General features: G+C 37.7%; 1 protein-coding gene across 3 annotated transcripts in view; it reads left to right on the top strand.

Annotated features, from left to right (window-relative positions):
• TBCK (TBC1 domain containing kinase) overlaps nt 1–19342 on the top strand; it is a 107590-nt gene that overhangs the window by 70720 nt on the left and 17528 nt on the right. For all 3 annotated transcript variants that reach the window (XM_009816855.2, XM_009816854.2, XM_009816853.2), the window contains one exon: nt 3263–3438. In XM_009816855.2, the coding sequence (XP_009815157.2) occupies nt 3263–3438 (176 nt within the window). The remainder of the gene's footprint in view (nt 1–3262; nt 3439–19342) is intronic.

The following is a 19342-nucleotide window of genomic DNA, read 5'->3' as shown; positions in this document are numbered from 1 at the left end:
TAGTCCTGCTGAAGAATCTAGGCACTGACTTGATATATTTACACTTCTGACATACCAACAGTAAAGTTTACACATTTTTAAAAACATACTGTTTTCTGCCTTGTAGCACAGTTACTTGGAAGCAGGAAGAGTACAGCAGGATTAATACTGTGTGAATGTAAAGTCTTGGTCCGATAACAAAAGATGGACATTTAATTGGAGACTGACTCATTTGTCATGTATTTGAAAGGGCATGGGAAGAAATCAGAACTGAAGTAGCACAGCAGACCCTTACTTATTAGCCAAAGGGAGGAGAAAAGATGTTATCCAGCAAGGCTGCAAAAGATTGCATTGCATTTTAGTTACTGACGGGAAGTGATTTTTCTTAAACCGAGATTTCAAACAAAGGGTGAAGATGGGTTTGAAGGTTACTCAAGTGTGAAGCCTGTTCATGCAATGTGACTAATAAACATTCTGTAAATATTTATACCAGTTTAATGTAGTCTTAAACTCCAGTATCCTGAAACTGATTGTTTTTAAAAAAAAGAATGCAAGTAAAATCTTTCACTACCAATAGTCTTGTCTCCCTTGTGTGTGATAAATGTTGACCATTCCCATATATATGCATACATGTGCCTACGTGCATACATTATTATTATTTGTGGAAACTACAATCTCCTTGTTATATTTTTATTTTGCATTACTTAGAAGCAGATCAATTGATCAGCAGACTGTAAATTGGTGTTAGGTTTTTGATGGCCTCCCTCCCAAACCATTTAAAATTCCCTCTTGTTCCACAGAATTTCATTTTCAGCCATGGCCACTGTCCTCCTGAAATGCTTCTTAGAAGAAATGAGAAATCAAACAGCCAAGAATCACAGAACAAGAGACTCCTACATTTTTAACTTACACCCTGATGTGTGAGAACTGGTTATCATTTTTAGGGAAACCCGTTGCTGCATTTTCCAATTCTCTAAAGGGATTCTTTTTGGAAGTACAGAGCTTGTTTCTAAGAAAAATATTTTGATAGTCTGTCTCAATGCTTAACTCTGTCAATCTCAATTTCTGCTTTCAGCTTTTTTGTACCTTTCTACTGCACATAGCATTCCTATTCAATCCCCCAGCTCTCTGTTTTCAATTTCAGATATTTGTAGACTATTATGCCCTCTCACAACCGAATGTTTCTCATGCTGTTATTGTTGTTCAGATATTTTTTAATTTTTTTTTTACTGGCTAAATTCTGCTTTCATCTCGCTTATTACAAAAGTACTACTAAAGTTTACTTAGCTAAGAATCTCAGGAGACAGGGCTATAACTCACGGTTATAGCAGTCTCTTTTACAGAAAAAACAAAAACCATAAACGTACTACAGTCTTGAACTGAAATTCTCAACTTTTTTTAAATAACATGAGTCTTCAGAAATGTTGAGGAAGTGCGACTGTAATGGCCATGCTTCAGAGTGTATTCTGAGCTCTAGGAATAATAGCCAGTGAAAAGCATCTGCTGTCTTTACCTGGATTTAGAAATTGTGTAAAATTCTCCGGTTGCATGGATTTTCCTTGGAAATGATACTAAACAACATTACAGTATATTCAAAAGGAAAAATCTAATACGTTTTCATCACAGAATGAAAAATTGTTGGTTACTGTTGATACACAACATTGTCCTTTCATCTCTGGCAAGTGTTATCCCAAGTAGCTAGGGAACCTGGTATGGTTAACAAAAATTGTGATTTACTTTCACATCCGCAAAAAGGTTTTGGAGCTAGAATAAAAATTTGGTAAATGACAGCTTTAGTCCCAGATTTTTCGGAATTTCAGAAGCAAGATAGCACCTAAGCATATTGTCTTCAATGGAATTAAAGCATATGGTGCAGGTTGTATTCTACCTGAATAAAGACAGCTTTTTGAATGGGAGATTAATAGATCAGATCATTCATTCAGATTTTAAACAAAGTAAATAATCTCAACCAACTGGAATATTCTGCCCCAAGCGTCAGTTTGAGCTTCTTTCGCTCGCCACCCTGGTAATGAGTGAGGTTTCTGGAGTAACTCCCTGATTGATGGCAAGGCATCAAATCTATTGATGGCAAGGCATCAAATCTGTTGGAGATAAATAGATAAAGCTTGGCTACAGTGCCTCTATTGTCTTCATAGAAGCTGATGCTTCAGTCTTCTAAATTGTGAGTGCTGTAATGAATCTTCCAAGATGCTTGGGACAAACACAAGAAAGAAGTGCGAATATACCCGTTGTTTGTCTAATGCACTACACTAGGTTTGTCATAAAATGCAAGCTAGGATAATTTTTCTCTTCATGAGACTGCAGGCAGGAGATGCAAAACTAACCAGCCTTTTTATAGTGATAGAAAAGTAAATGGGTTTTATGTTATATCTTGTTAGAAGATAGATACATGCGGGATGCTTAGTGTTGCAAAAATTGTATCTGTAATAGGTTTACTTTTTTTTTCTTTTGCATATGTTTTTCATTATACTTTGGTAATTTTTATTTGACCACAGCTTATTTTAGGATGCTTCCCATTTGATGGGTATCTACTTTTCTCCCAAGTTGAGTAATATTTTGTCACACATGGCACTTCACACCTTCAGCCAGAAGGTTTCACTGTGTATGTCTGGTTGGGTTTTGGACTGTATTGGGGGGGGGGGGGGGGAGGGGCGGGGAAGCTCTGAAACAAATCCACTGTGTTTGCTATCAAGCATTAATTAGTGTTGAGAACTCCTGTTTTCCACCAAACAGATAAGATGTAGCTTTGTCAAAATGGCAGGCCACACACAGTTCGACAACTGAAAGCTTTCAGTCTGGCTTGTAGTGGTATTTAATGGACAAATAAGACACTCGGTTAATCCAAAAATCCTGATGTCCATACACTGCATGAAATGTACTTTTCATGTACTTACATTTAAGGGTCAATAGTCTGACTTGCAAAGACAGTTAATGAAGATGCTTTACAATGACTAGGCTTTGATTATATTCCTGTCTTTGCATTGGTTAAAGTTCTGTTACACTTCTCTTAAACAGATTTCCATACATAACTAGGCATAAAATTAATGCTTAAAATGTGTTCGCTAGTTTTTCATAAAAAATTTATAAGTGGGGTTTTTTAATGGGAAGATGGTTTTGAAAACTATGTGCCCTTTAAGGGGATGAGAGAGAGACAGAGGTATAGATGGATATATGTATATTTAGCAGTGTCATAGTTAGGTTAATTGGCTTTACTGGTTTTTCATGCTTGCATTTCTTGTTTTTTCTTTAAATCCCTGATCAGAGATTGATATTGAGCGTTGTGTTCGTGAGTCAATCAACTTGTTTCGCTGGACCCCGAAGAGTGCTACATACAGGCAATATGCACAGCCTCCACGGCAAGCCAGTGAGAGCAATGGCACAAGAAGTTCAACGTCCTGCTTTTCAGCAGACTATCAGGAAGCACCTCGAAGTGACCTAGTAAGTGACCTGGGAATTGGAGGGGGGAGGATTGGTCAGATTGCGTGTTTCTCCTGCCCCAGGTAGGTTTTTTTTCTCTTTAAAATTTGGACAGGAAGAAAATACCCACCAAACCTCTGTTACTGGCATTTATGTTGTCACTTCCAAAGCACAGGGGTTTGACACATTCATCAGATGTTCTGATTTGCTTGTCAGCTAGTGCATTGTATTAAAGCCTATGCCATATTATTAATTTTGATGAACAATCCAATGCAGTAAATGAGAATTAAAAGGTTGTTGGGTTTTGTGTTTTTTTAACTTCACTGCTTTGAACTTCAGCTTCTTTGATGTACATGCCAATAAATTTATTTCTTCTTGTGCCATATTTCTGCCTCTCCCAACTCCTGCTCCTTCGGTTCGGTGGTGTTTGTTACCACAACAGACCAATGTCCAGGACTCACCTGCAGAACTACAAACAGGCTTTATCTTAGGAGAAAAACAGTAAAAATAACAGTTTGCTAGTGAGAAATAGGTAACTGGAAAGTGATGCAGACAGCCAGGGCTGCTTTTTCCATTTTGGCGTGTCAAGTTAAAGGTATGGTCAAGTTATTTTGAGAGGTAGTATGTGAGTTATGCCTATGTTTGTCTTGGCAAAGAATAACTAGTGGCTAACAGTGTATCTGCATTAAATAGATACTCAGTTTAACGAAAATATTTTTCCCTTCTCGCTCCAGTAAAACCTGATGATGGTTTCTCTTGTCAAATACACCATCTGAAGAATGGCGATTTGAAAAGATTCCTTTCCTTCCTCTCAGCAGTATAAATCTAGTCAGTCTCTTAAAAATTAAACAGTTGGTTTTTTTTTCCTTCCACATTCTCCTACAATCAGTATTCATTCATGAGTACATTACAATAATAGGGGAAGGTTATATAGACCTGCCATATCTAGGTTTTAGTCTTTCCATCTGTTTTTCCAAACCACTAAGAAACAAAGAAGTGTGTTGTCACTCAAGTATATCTTACTTTTTAAGTAGTCCTTAAACCTGAATCTGACATTCAGTCATTTTCTTGTTTTTTACTTTAGTTTTGGTTTTTTTTCTGTTGCTGTATTTTCTGGAAGTGTTACCCACAAATCCAGGACTCCAAGTGCTAGACATGCAAATGCAGAACAAAAGGAAACTCCAAAGAGCTAACAGGATTTAAGAAATAATAGGTGGATGTAGAAAGACAATTGGGAAGAAAAATGAAATGACAGGAGAATACTGGTGGCTGTCATACAGGAATTGTAGCCAACACAACTGCTGCTGTGCTGTTCTAGAGAGATGTAGAGAGACTTTCTGAAGGAGCTAAGGACTGGACCTTCATAGAATAATTCAGATAGGACCTTAGGAAGTCATCTGGTACAAATTCCTGCAGAAAACAGGCCCAACACTGAATTCAGATGGGGTTGCCCTGGGCTTTGTTCCGTCAGGTCATGAAGAATTCCAAGGAAAGAGATTATGCAGTGTCTCTTGGCAGCCTGGTTCGATGCCTGACAGTGCTGATAGTGAAAATGGTTTTTGTATATGTGCTAGCTTTTCTTACTGTTATGATGACAAAAGAATAAAAAGACAAGTCCCCTCAGTCCTGAGGATGTGCTTGTGCCTTTCTGTGTCCAAGCAAGAGTGAAGGGACTTGGAAGATAGTAAGGATGGAGATGGGAGAAAACAGCAATTGTCTACTGAATTGGTAAATAGAACAAAGATTTATATTTCTAGCAGAGATAAAAATCCTTTATTTTGGGTCAAGCAAAGTTTCTTTCAGTGTTACTCTATTTCCTGATAGATTTTTTGGGTGTTTTTTTACTTCTTTATTTTCATACCAGGAGTTGTGTTTGTTTATAATGCCAGTAACTAGGCTCATCCATTCCCACAATTTCCAAGAAATTAAGCTAATGTTTTTCATGTGTTATAGGGAAGAAAAATAAATACTGTAACTTTTATTGCCTTCTCTTATTCTACTTCTTTCTACTTAACAGCAAAGCACTTTTCATTTACTGCTGTGTAACTGATGGTTTAACTTCTTTTGAAGCTCAGGTGCATTGGATCTTTTGGGTACTGCTGTAGGGTTTTTTTTTTTTAGCTCATCATATGGAGCAGCACTCTGTGATTTATACATAAATATGTGAACATATTCAGGCTTTTTCTGTAGCAAAGAGGAAACTCATCTCATGGACACCTGAATGACAAGGAAGCAGATTCATATGTTAAGTTATAGTCTACAAATGTGTTCGTGCTCATGTGCTGTATTTTTGTGTGTCAGATTTTGAGACATATATACAAGCCAAATATGCTATGGTTCTGTCAGGAGCCGTAGTTCAGACTTCAAAAATCCTGTGTAACGTGAGCCACTAATGAGCTACCTCTCTGTGACCAGTTCTGCACTTCTGGCTATTTGTCTTTATAAGATGACACTTCTCAGGGGTTTGAGCAACATCGCTAAAAAAAAATTTGAAATTATTAGTGAAACACACTGTTTACACCCAAAGGTGTTCGGGGTTTTTTTTGTTAAGCTTAATCCTAGAACTACCTACCTCTTTCTTCAGACATGTCCTCTACTGGTGTTTGCTGCCATGGGGAAACTTTTTTCTGCTTGAAAGCAGTGGAATCTGAGTTCAATCTTCAGTATACATGGTAGCCTTTAATGGATTTTCTAAAATATCGTTGTGTCCTTGCTGGTCAGTCTAGCTCTCAAAAAAATTACTTTGCTGTTTCCCCACCTGTTTAGTTGGTCGTTATTTGGGTAAGTGCTTTGCACTACATTTGTATCTCCAATTATATATTTTTGGGTCACCTCTGTATTTGAGGGTGAGTAGGGCAGGAAACAATTCCTTTGTAAACAAAGCTTCGGGTTTGCTTCTGAACGTAATTTATGACTTCTTGAAACCTTAAGTGTATAGTGTATTTAATTCTAAACACCAGCTGTCTCCTACTTCTGTATTTGTATTTTCATTCTAAGCTGCTTCAGTTTGTTTCTTAAGTGCTTTTTATTGGTTACTCAAATATTTGTGTATATCTTAATGTTACAGTGCTTTGGTTAATAACAACATGAGAAGTATTTACCCCGGGTGAGCACTTTTGTCCCTAAATCAGCAACTGAAACAAAACTGTTTTGACTCTCTTTATCACTAGCGTTTCTTAGTTTGCATTTTCGTGGCATCTATTTGCAACTTCATAAATAGATTTGGGTGCTCTCTTTCCTCCTGGACTTGTGTGTTGCTTAATCTTTTACTCTTTCAGCCAGTAAGCATATTTTTACTGAGATAAAATCTCAAGGAGGAAATAGTTTCAGAGAGAGTGAATGTACATCTTAAGTGGTTTTGCATGTTTATTTTGAGAAAGATAAAATGTCAAAAATAAGAAAGGAAAAACCCTCTAAATTAATTACTGAATTTTAGTAGCAGTCTACTCAAATCTGTGTCTGTAATTTTTTCTTGACCAGTACACTGAAGATTTTGTTTCATACTCTTTCTGAAACTTAACTTTCATCTCCTGGAAACTCCAAAAGTGTTTTCGTGAATGTCCAGGGGTCACAGAGACAAATAACACTTGTCATGTAACAATTTTGTGCTATGCTTGTATCTCCCTTATTATGGTGGATGTATGCTCCCTCCAGCTACTGTGTACTTCTAAATAAAAGCAAGAGAATGATGCATTTTTGTTATCTTTGTGAATGTCTGCTCAGGTGTGGCAGGTGGACTCCCAGAAATCCCAAGGCTGATACAATTATGCTTTCATCTTGATCTTTTACCACCCATACTCGTTTCAAGGGTGGGAGTTCCTGATGAGTGTTGGGGAGTGAAAGCATTGAACTGGAGAAAAGTCGACCAGATTATTATTGATCCTTTGATATATTTGGATATATTTGTCCATGTGAAATGTATTGGCTAGCTTTATATTAAGCCCTTGAATAACTGGTGTGTAAAATCCATCTATTCTTCTAAAAGAAGCATGATGAGTAGTGTATACCAACATTTTGGTTTCAGTGTACAAGCTAGGAAATGTCCAAGTGCAATGGTGCGATGTCCATGCCGTTCGTAACAGCTGTTGTATATATTCTGCTTCAAGGGTCTTCTGACTGCCTTGACCCATTTCAGGTTTGTTTTGTGTTCTGTTTTTGTAGGGAACTTGGTTTTGTTTTCTTCTTTCATTGTTCTACTACTTCACAGAAAGCTGTTCCTCAAATTTGTCTTTCGTTCACATGGTGTAAAGCATTAACTGATCAAGATCTGAGTTAATGTTTCTAATTTATTTTGCATGTGCCTTTGATGCTTCTGTTTTTCTGACTGTAGCTGCCAACAGCTTGAGTGAGAAGTTGGGTTTATTTGTAATATTTGAGATGAGTTGGTTAAAATACACTTTTTATGTCGCTCTCCTGTGAGTGAATAAACAATTGTTTAATTAGGCATGTCGTAAGCTCATCACGTTCTGGCAAACATTTTTAGGAATTGTTGAAAGCTTCAAAACTTTCTTTGTGTACTCGTTAGCTTTTCAAAGTTTTTTTGATACTCAGAAGCCAGGTAGCCAGCAACCAAAAAGTGGGGACTGTAAGGAAAACTCTGCTTCCAGTGCTTTGGTTCTGCAGATTAAATTAGCTGAAGGAAGCCTATTTTAGCACTTTCTTTACTCTGCTTGGTTTTAAAAATATGGATGTATTTTATTATGTTTTAGGACTTTTTCTGATAGATGTTAAGACATTAAATGAATTACCAGAATAGATAAAACAAGGAATGTATTGGCTTAGGAAATAATTGATGTTAAAAGTTAATTTAAGAGTCTCTAATGAATGTTGTGGTTGTTTTTTAAGTTGTAATATAAGTAGCAATTATTTTAATTTAATATAGACTCATTGGAACAAATGTGCTGTGTTTTTTCTTAGTTGAGGCAGAATTAAAGGAATATGTTTATAGTAATCTAAATATTATTTAGATGAGACTTTAATAGTTTGTTAGACAGTCACTTAGATCGTATTTAAGGATTGTAAACACATTTTGTACAGACTTGGTTTCCGAGTCTCCCTGGGATGTTTGCCTGCTGTGAATGTAAACGGGGCAGTTAGGGCAGCCAGAGCACTCTCTGCTGCAGCCTTAGGCTCAGGGTCTGGATTCACTGATTGTCCGTCTAGTCCTTCCTCACAAACCTTTGCGATTATACCCGCTTTGAAGTTGAAAGCTGGGTGTATTTGACCTTTTTGACCTCCCACAATTGGGATTCCGTGACTGATTAACAAATGTGCTGGGGGTAGGGGGTAATTATACATGTAAAATTTAATTTAAAAAAAAAAAAGTCTAACCCCTTATCTCTGCATCTTGTGGTAATGTTCTTTTTATTTTTTTTTTCTGATTTGGAAATTGTTTTAAAATCAGATTTTGGGTTTGATAGCCTTTGATCAATTAAATATTAGGAGTTTCATTTTTCTCATTTTTTTCAGTGTTGCCATATTACTGGGGAAAAGGAATTTACTTTAAAAAATCATAAGCAGTAGCCACTGTATGGCAGGATAAGCAATATGGCAGCTATCATCACCACCATTTAAGGTGTAGAAGTTATTGACAAATGAGCTGTTTACAAGATAAAGAAAGGATCGGACCCATAATAAAGTAGTAAACACAACAGAACAGTGCATTCAAGTTTGCTACAGCTGTTAAATAGTTCGGATTTGAGCCAACTCAGTGTTTCCCTTCTATGCCCAATCTTAGCCCCTGTGGAGTGTATCCTGTGAGAAGACACTGTCTGAAATGCCTATGGTAGCACTGGTAACATAGTCTGAGGTCAGTCCTTGCCAAAGTAAGTTATTGGAATATTGAAATGAACAATGGATGAAAACCGGAATTTCCAAAGTCTCCCTGGCCAGTGTTACCTCTGCCCAGCCATACTCGATACTCAGCTGTAGCTGGCAATCCGAATCTGAGCTCTGCAAAGTGGCACTGTGTTTTTGACCTGTGCTTTTTCCATCTGCATTGACTGATGCCAGTTTTCCTCACTGATTATTGGTGGGTGATCTCTGTGATACGTGGGGTGGTACAGTTCCGTTCTTGAAAACTTCCCAACACCTCTTTTTTGGTTTTTTATGCACATCCAATGCATGGAGAATGTTAGGAAATAGTTACACGCCTCAGTGTTGTAGTAATTTCACTGGTAATTATTTATTGGGTTGCTGACAATATGATGTAAAGTTAACATTTTGTGAGGGATGCTTTAGAATTTTTCCCTGAGAAATATGCAAGATCAGCTCGCGAGCTTCTAAGGAGAGCACAATTTCAGGCTGTAGTGGTCCTGAGTTGCAAGCTGGCTGGCTGAAAACACAGTTAATTTGTTTGTTTTCACATGTTTTAGCACTAACTCTGGCCCTCTTTGAGAGGGAGGACTATAGTGGAAATAAGTCTTTTTGGCAACCAATATAAATACTTGGTGTGGTTTCCTGGGTGACAGTTTTATTTCATACTTGTTAAATAATCCATATTTTATTAAAAAAAAAAGTATAGCAGCCTGCATCTAAAAAAAGTAAAATGAAAAAGCAATGCAGTGTGTATTGTAATTTACTTTAGGAGAGAAGTGACACTCAGAATAACCCACTGAGTGTGCTAAAAATATGCTTTAGGACCAGCGTGGATCTAAAAAGCTTAATGTTTTATTCAGCTTCTGATAAGCACAATTAGATTGTGCAGAGAGAAATGGTCCACTTAGTATTACTTTTTTTTATGTGTGTGCTTGTAGCATTAGAAGGCAATGGAGTTTGGGGGAAATTTTTGAAGTTAGGTTTTGGAGGAGAAATAAACTCAAGGATCTTAGTAGTTTATCTCACACACAAATATGCTCAGGTGCACAGACACAGCTACGCCCTGCCACTCACAGCAATTCTAATTCCGGCATGCACTAACTCCTGTGTATGCCGTATATTGCTGCTGTGAAAGTTATGTCTTGGAGCACAGTACTGTGTAACAGTGCTATTGAGAAAATGTAATAAAAATGAATTTTCATGACATGGGGAGGGGGTGTATTATGTTGGAGATATTTATTTCTATCAAAGGCCTAAGGTATTTTTCCCTTTAATTCCCCAGTCCTCTGTCCTAGCCTTTTCTTTTTCTCTATATAGGTCTCTACAGGAGCCCGCCTTAGCTCCCATCGCATCCCCCTCTCAATGCACCTCAGGCCAGGCTAAGTGCTGGGCGTTTTCTCAATTGAATTAGGATGCAGTGTTGTTATGATCTAACTTTATTAGGAAGTGCAGTGAGAGGATGAAAACGACTTTCCTGAATGCAGCTCTCTTGCTTGGTGCTGTTGCTGCGTTCTTGCAGTTGGTAGCCTAGTACAAATTGGCTGGTGGCCTATGTGATCATGTCAACATCATCTTAATCTACTAGTAAAATTGTTACAGCTATGAATATATATTTTCTCATCTACCATTGTTACCAGTGGAAGATCTGATTTTCAAATACGTGTGACGCCATAACTAGCAGAAAGAGTGCATACCGATTGCGAAGTTGAACCTGCAGCAAAACGTAATCGTGGAGCCCATCCTGCAAACGTGAACAAACACATTTTTAGGTTGATGGGCATAAATGTTTCTGTTGATGCTGAAATGATGACTTATATCTCACCAAAGCTTGGGCCCAGGTTTCTAAAATGAGCAGAGCAGTACAGAAATCCAAGGAGATTGATGTGAAAAGCACTTACAGGATAACTATTTGGCTAACCATATTTTCAAACTTTTTGACAGTTACTCAGATTCAGCACTCGTCTTAATATTTACCAGTTAAGGTAGAGCCTTAATGGTATATTTTGCTCTTTGGCAGGCTTCACAGTGGTAGACAACTGAAAATGTCCCAGAGCTGTGCTGCTGTTGTTAATGCCAGTCAGAAAACAGGAATCATGGATAAATAGCAACTACAGTTGAATTCTGAAAAGAGATGGATTGTCTAAATCCAAGGTCTCTGACACCAAGTGATATACATGATCACATTGTGAAGGAAAGGAAATTCCTTTTCCAGTTGCAGTTTGCATTGAGATATTAAATCCCTGTTGGTTTTGTTTTAAAAGAGGGTGAGGGAATCTCTGACAGTTCGTATTCTTAAGATTCTGTAATATTTTTTTCTCAAAGCAAAGTAATACAATTTCTTGTCAAGGAGAGAGTATCTATCAAGAAGAAAAAAGAGGCACCGATGGAAAGTGGGGAAGGCTGGCAAGATCATTCTTGCTGCTTCTTCTAGTTTTATTTTATGTTAAGGCATCTTGTGGGTATTTTCAAGCACGACTGGATTATGGCTCAGCTTTTATTTTTAACTGGTTCCCTGCAGTGGTGAGAAGTGTTTACCTGTTTTATCATATCAGAGGCGATAACCAATGCGAGTTTGCAGCATGCCTGCCTAGCTGAGTGCAGGGAATAACTTGTCTTTCTGCTTTGCTAACTCAGCTTATTCACTCAATTATGTTATTCCAAGGAGAAAGAGAGAGAGTTTTTGTTAATAACGAGCTACTTCGGCAAGTAGAGCTCACTTGCATTTTGTAGACTGCCTACAATGATGTATGAAGACATTTGGAGGATGTGTATGAATGACAATTGGCTAAAAGTTGCTGATTGTGCACTTCTTAAGGTGTGGGTTCTGGAGCAGGGAGCTCTCGGGGGGGAGTCAGGGCGGTGGAGGAAGAGTACAGCTTGCAAAAATGTCCTTGCAAAATGAAATGTAGCAAACTTAAGAAATAGGAGGTAGGGGGAAATAGCATCGAGAAGGTAGGCACCAATATCTTGACTGGGAAATACGAGAAGCAGAATATGATGGCAAGGGAGGACTGAACCTGAAGTGTAAGAATGAGTTTGCTAGAGAGGTTGTGTAGAGAACAGTGGCTCTCAAGTGTTTGAAAAATTTTAGAAAACAGTTCCTAAAATCTGGAAGTTTGGCTGCTCCTCCTTTGGAAGTAGTCCTGACTGAACATTAAAAAACATTGAAGCCTTTTTGTGTGACCCTTTGCTAATAAAGGTCATAAAAAATGGGGGGGGGGGGGGGGGGGGCCATTATGGAGTGTGTCAAGACATGTGTTCCTTTTTATTTATTTATGATCATTAGGATACTTTCCTGCCTGTATAGGCCTCTTTCTGTCGGTAACCATGGATTTAAGCATCATTCTTTCTCAGTTGGTACCAGGAGTTAAGTACTTCTTGCTTATCAGGCCATCAGAATTCAACGGAGCAATATTTGTTTAAAAACAAACAAACAAAAACACCCCAACAAAAATAAACGTGCAAAGGACAATGTTCCTAGGGGATTAAGTACTGCCTTCATCTACTCCAATTATGAATGATAGAAACAAAAAGATTTGCATGGAAAGTACTAAGTGCAAACACACTGATAATGATTAGTTTCAGTCATAAAATTCTTTTAGATGATGCAGCTAAAATCCCGTGTTCTTATTTGGTCTTGTTTTCAGATAATTTCCTGTCATGAAAACTGCTTTTTTGATAAAAACACAGTAGCAGTGGCTTTGCCTACAGATTTGTCCTGAGGTGTCCTGGTCTTCTTGCTATTCTTCTTCTTTTCTACCAGTTGTTTTCATCTGACTGCTGTATTTTAATTGGTATAAAATAGTGCTACTCTGTACAAATATATTTATCCCAAAGCTTATATGATGGCACCATGACATTGAGTACTATATTTAAGTGGAATTCACTGTAAAAAATACATTAGCTTTCTTCCATTACGGTTATTTAAAGTAAAAACAAGCACAAACAGCAATGTCTTTGCTACAAACTAGTGTGACCCTTGATTGGGAGTTGCATCTGTTTGTGGTTACTGTGTGGATCTGCTTTGTCTTTTTCTCTGTTTGATTGATTCTTCAGAAATCTTTTAAAACCATTATCTTCTAAGCTGATTTTAAAATGTTTTTGTCGTCTTATTCCTAGATACGCATGCATACATTGATTTCAGAAACAAAACATTATGTTCCAAAAATATGGAATGGCATCTTCCATGAAGCATGCTTCTTTATGAAGGACTTGGATACTTTGAGTAGATTATTTTACTTGAACCCCAGATTTTAATTATACTGACTTTCAGACTGAACCTCCTTCTGCATTAAATTTGCTGCAATAAGTTTTGCCAACTTCAAAGACAAAAGGGGCGAAACCCTGCTTCTACTCAGATAAAGCTATCCTTTCCGTGGATAAGAAGTTGCTTTGTAGCTTTTGTGTTTATCAGATGGGACTGTTAATTTCAGGTTCAGCAGAACTAAAGATACTTGCTTATTTTCTCAAAAAAAAAATTATATCTTCATTTAATAGCCAGGATTAAATGCCTGTAAGAGATCACAGGCTAATGGAAAAATAGATAGGAGCTATGATTGTGCCAGCCTTGTGTTCTGGAGTGCTTTAATCTTTCTGAAGCTTGATTTCTAATTTGAGAATGCTTAAGCAGCTTTAATTCCTAATACTAAAAAAAAAAAAAAATTCTTAATGCCTATTTCTTCTTATTAAAAGCAGTAAATGCATATGGCTTAGCAATTCCCAGGCCTATTTGAAAATTAATGGGGTGAAAAGAATAAGTACTTTGAAAGTAAAGAATTTAGGGTGTTGCCAGAGAAACTTCTGGGAGGCAAGTAGACCTCAGACTTCAGCTTAAGTACTCTTTTTCCTATTGCCAGCCTGCTGATTAAGCAGTCTTCCCTGATGAACAACTTCTTATAGCTGACTAGTCTAAAGAAAGATTCATGCTTGAAGTTAGCATATGCTAAAATAAGTCTCTTTTCTTTGCAGGAAAAGAGGTGAAGTAACTTAAGTAGTAAGCTCAGTATCTTAGCGTGTATAGACTTGTGTGTACCTGTGTGTGTGAAAATGTGTGTGTATCTTTCTGATAAATCTTAACCTTTTCTAAGTAATGACAGGTAGTTCATCTGTGTATATGAACACAGTTCTCTATTTCAGTGCTGTAGTCAGTATACAATTTCTTAACACTACCTCTAAAACCTTGAGTATGTTGACTAAACTGTTGGAGCGCTACACAAGTGTGTAACTGGACTTTTAACTATCCTTGGCACTGTGCTTAAAGTAGAGCTTTTGCCTTTTTTAAGAAAGAGTAAGGGGTTCTTTTTAGAAATTATGTACCATGTCTGCATTGGAAAAGAGTAAATGGATCACATCAGAAAGATAACTGAAGGGAAGAAACAAGCATCTTATTTGTGCTATGCTATTTGGACATAAGCTTTTCACAGTGGTTATCCTGGCTATTTTTTTTTTAATTGCCCTGTTTGTACCCTCCATAGAGTAGTAAGTATTACTAGCATGGACATTCTGGTTTGTGGGATAATCCTTACACTCCCTTCATGGTTTAAAACAAATGGAAAATTGCAGATGGCAAATTGAACAAGATAATGTAAGCAGCCGTCCTTGAGATGTGAGTACCTGCAACTTAATTTTGCTGGAATCAAAATCTCAGATGGATGCTACTACCTGTTCACAACTTGTTAAATATTAGTAAATAATTACTAAGAGACTATCAGTGCCATAAACTTTTTCTGAGAGCAGCTAACCTTACTCAAAGGATTTGGTTTAAAGTGGGCCCTCTCCCTTCCTTCACCTACTGTTCCTTCTGGTTCATCACAGCTGGAAACCAATGCCTGCAATGACACAACAAAGCCTAAAAAGGGAATTGAAGCCAACAGTTAGGAGAAATGTTAAGCCTCCTGTCTAAAATGTCAGCCTGCATCTTGTGCATCTCCTCTTAGTGGGCCAGGCTGAGGCAAAGAGAGTAGTCACTGAGGAGAGTAGTCACTGAGGTGGTAGACAACAGCTGGAACACTGCTGTGGAGAGGAGTAGGACGGGTGTTAAAGGTTCAGAAGAATCTGCAAAATTTGGGTGCTCGGGGGCCATGACAGCCTCAAGAGCTGTCTGAACTCAAGTCATCAAGGATGGTGATGTGAAGAGGAGGTGTGAGGACGACTGGGTAGAAGGATTGACAGCTTAGTGTTAGCTGTGTTTAGCTTGTGCTGAATGACAGTTCATTAGGAAATTCCTGTGAGAAAACATCTGACATGAAATATAGTTGTTACCAGAGACAGCAGATAAAGTCAAATCTTACAAATGTAAGTAGGAAAGATGATCTTACAAGTGCATGCACATATTTCACTTCGCAATTTAAAGAAAATAAATTAGTCTGATAAACCAGTTGTTTTAAGTGATGACAGAATTGATTCAGCACTTCTGTTTCCCACAAGTCTGTTGAGGAGCTTTAGGCTGCAGCTTTGTTCAAAGCCTATATGGAGATGTTGTATCACTAAGTATACCATTTAGGCTGATCTGGACATACTAGGGCAAAGCAAAGCAAAGATGGTTGTAAAATTCACAGTTGAATGTGTTTCTCCTTATTTTCAACACAGTTAAAGGAAAAAAAATGCTTGTCCTGGTTATTAAAACCTATTCACAGGACAGATAGTGTCTACCTGTGGAGCACTTCTTGTGGCTTTATACTTATAGATAAGGAGAAAATGTTTTTCTATCAGTATAGGTGAATTTTGACAGGTATGTTTTGTGCTGTAGACTTCATGCTTTCATCTTAAACTTTTATTCTTTCCTGAGGCATTCATCCCATCTGCTGAATTAGACAAGAACTGTATAAATAAAAGTATGAAGTGGTTGTGTAAGTAGAGTCGATCATAATGTAAATGTTTCTCCAAAAGACTTAATTCAGGTCATCTCAACCAGCTTCATTGGCATAGTCCACATTTATAATGCCTGACTTTGCTACCTGAGTGTTGATTGTTACCTGTAATCGTCTGACCGTGCTTCAAGGATTAAAGTCTTTTTGTAGCGGACTTGCTTCCCTTCCCTCCTCGGTGTCGCTCCACAAACATTCTCCTGAGGGAGAAGCTGTTGCTTAAGTAGGGTGAAGTGATGTCTGACAGCTTTAGTCATCAGGCAAATTAACCTGTCTCAGCCAAATGTGTATTTATGTAATCACTACTCTTTCTACGTTACTACCTTTCTTAAATATTGCAAACTTGTGTCAGCTGTGAATCCCCTAGACATGGACTGCTGAATTCATTTGGCAAGTCTGAAGTTTGTGAGTAGAGTTTGATTTCATTCTTCCTCCTCCTTCTCCTCCTTGCCTTTGATGCAGTTCATTTCCTTGGACCCCTCTTGGGGAAATCCAGCTACTCAACTGGAAGGTGGCTTTACACAGCAACTGGGAGTTGGCTGTGTTCTGTGTCACACTGTAATTTTTATAGAAACAGGTCTCCCTTGAGTATTGGCTATTCTGTTGAAACAATAATATGTTGTCCAGAAAACCAAGCATTTTTCTGATTATAAAGCATCGTGACCTCTATTATTCTGAACTTGGGAGGAAATTATGTGCTAAGACTAGCAATTTGTAAGTTCTTTTGTTTTGAATACTATCATATACAATGGAAAAGGCAGTTTGGTGAGCTAATACATTCTCTGAAGTACAGTTGCCAATTTTGTTTGTAATTTTAAGTGCTTTTTGATAACCTGCTTTACAGAGAAGGTATTCCTAACTGCAGAGGGACTGTCTAAGAAGTCTTTTTTCTGGGACATAACTCAGGAAAATATGTGTATGCCTCTCTGTTCTCTCTAGCATTTTCTTTAAACTTGGAGTAGTCCTCAGATTAAATGAGAAAATAGTATGTTTAGAAACTGAAACAGAAGCTAGAGCTAAGAACAGTCAGTTGGGCTAATACTAATTAGTAATGCCTCCATTTCCTTCAGTGTGTTACTCCTGTTCTCATGAATTTTTTTCATGGGTTATAAGCACATAGTGTCTTGAATCAGTGTGATCACTTCAATCTAAAACAAGATGACAGAAATTGAATATTTTTTCAAAGCAGAAAATTTGCTACTGTGATACTCTTAGAAAGACCTGTATTTTGACTGCACTGTATAGACTTGTTCTCAAAGGCAGTACACGATAATGTTCAATTTGTGCTTTCTTTTTATTTTTCCACTTTCTGTAGTCCATCTCTGTATGCCTGCGCTCTTGTTCTGAACAACAGCAGAGTGCGCAAGTAAATCTTCGTGATGAAATGGTTGGCTATTTCATTAATATAGGTCATCTTCCTCAAGAGTAAGACATCAAAACAGTCTGAAGATCTTTCAGAAGATGCTCCCTGTAACGAATCCGAGTTATTCTGTTTGTTCCTGTCTCCTGACAAGCCAGAATAACTCACTAGAAACAGCTGTGGACTTAGCTATAAACAACTTCTGCCTCTATTTGACCTCCTGCTCACAAAGAGCACAATGGTTACACAAGACAAACTAGTTCTGTTGTAAGATGACCAATCTCCGTAAGTGTGTCTTTGATGTACATAACTCTTGGAGTAGGTTGAGTTCCATAATGTGAGGGGAGTTCTGCCTGTGTAACCAACCTGTTAACTCTGTATCTGCTGGATTAAAGCATGATGAAAACAAGCCGGTTTAAAATTTACCTGTGATTTCTCAGATTGAGGCAATGGCAGCAACAGAAAAAAAATGTTCTTGCTGCAGGAGACTATAAGTGTAACTTACTAACTCCTTAACACCATGGTGCATGCTAATGTATTTTTAATTACATAGTGTATGGAAGTTTTAAATAAGCACTTTCAACATTTAATTGAAGTGATATGAGGACGTTTTAGTGCAGATACAGTTCTGGAAGTTCCACCAGAGTAGCTGAGAGATTAAGGAAAAAAGTCTCATGTTTGCATATGTAATAGTAGGAAAAGTGACTGTAGCAGTCCTTTAACTTTTAGATCTTCAAATAGGTTTTGCAAACCTCGTGTTCCCAAGGTCAAAAGCGTAGGGCACGCTGCAGATTTTTTTACCTATTGCTTGTAAAGAATCCTAGTTTGACCCTCTTGAGCAAGCTGGAGGTTTCCCTCATGCTTTATTTTGAGTGAGTCAAGCTAATTCTTTTTGGGTGAAATTGTAGTTGTAATGGCACTTAAAAGTTTCAGCAGTGCGAAACAATCTCTGAAGGAAGGTGGAGACATGGCTTCAAACATTTCACAGCTCTTTTATGATGACCATATTTTATTTTTCCTGCTGCAGTTCAGAGATTTGTATGTGTTGGTAATTAGTGAAAATACAGGATTTCTGCATTCTCTGTTATTCACAAAAGTAAGGAGCGTGAATTTTTTTTTTTTTTTGCTTAATTCAGATATGCATGAGCTTTTAAGAATGTAAAGTGAAGAAATGCTAGCGCTTAGGAATATTTCTGAGATAGTTCACAATAAAGGCTCTCTTATAAAAACTATTGAAGTACTATCAAAAAAGTTGCTTGAGTACTACCAGGTGTGTGGTGTAGTGTCGTCATCTGTCCTGTCCCCCGAGTCCCCATCCCCCAAAACTAAGGAACAAATTTTCTGGGTTATAATACAGGACTATTTCTCACATTTCTGCTGTCCTGATTTGTGCCTAGTCTTTGGGCTGGGGTAATACCTGGTGTTTAGATAGCTCTGTCTTACAAAGGTGTCCCTGCAGTTTCTGTGCCATGTCTCCAATTGCTACCCTTCTTTCCAGCTCCAAGCATGAGCCCTTTCAGCTCCTCTGTTCAGAGAGTGTTTTCTAGCCAATTTGCTGAATTTCTGATGCTGAGAAACGTTCTGAGTTTTGTGAGCCCCTCAGCCACAGTGAATAATTCATTAACAAATCACAAGCTAAAATAGTTTGCACAGATTGTCAAACAATTTTATTTTTTAACAATGTCAACAGAAATAGGGCTATAATAGGCAGATAGGCATTTGGCACTGCTCTGGAGCTTTTTGGTATGGATCATTTAACGTAGACTAGCTCAGTGTTACAAGGAAAAGATCTGTTTCCATCCAACTGGGTTGTTACACTTAGAGGTTGTCAAATAAGCAGAAGTTTCAAAGAACACCATGTCTTTAATTCTATCACCTCTAA

Source organism: Gavia stellata, chromosome 5 (assembly GCF_030936135.1).
Source record: "Gavia stellata isolate bGavSte3 chromosome 5, bGavSte3.hap2, whole genome shotgun sequence".
Classification (NCBI taxonomy): Eukaryota; Metazoa; Chordata; class Aves; order Gaviiformes; family Gaviidae; genus Gavia; species Gavia stellata.
Note: the sequence above shows the minus strand (reverse complement) of the source record. Positions and strands in the feature narration are given on the sequence as shown.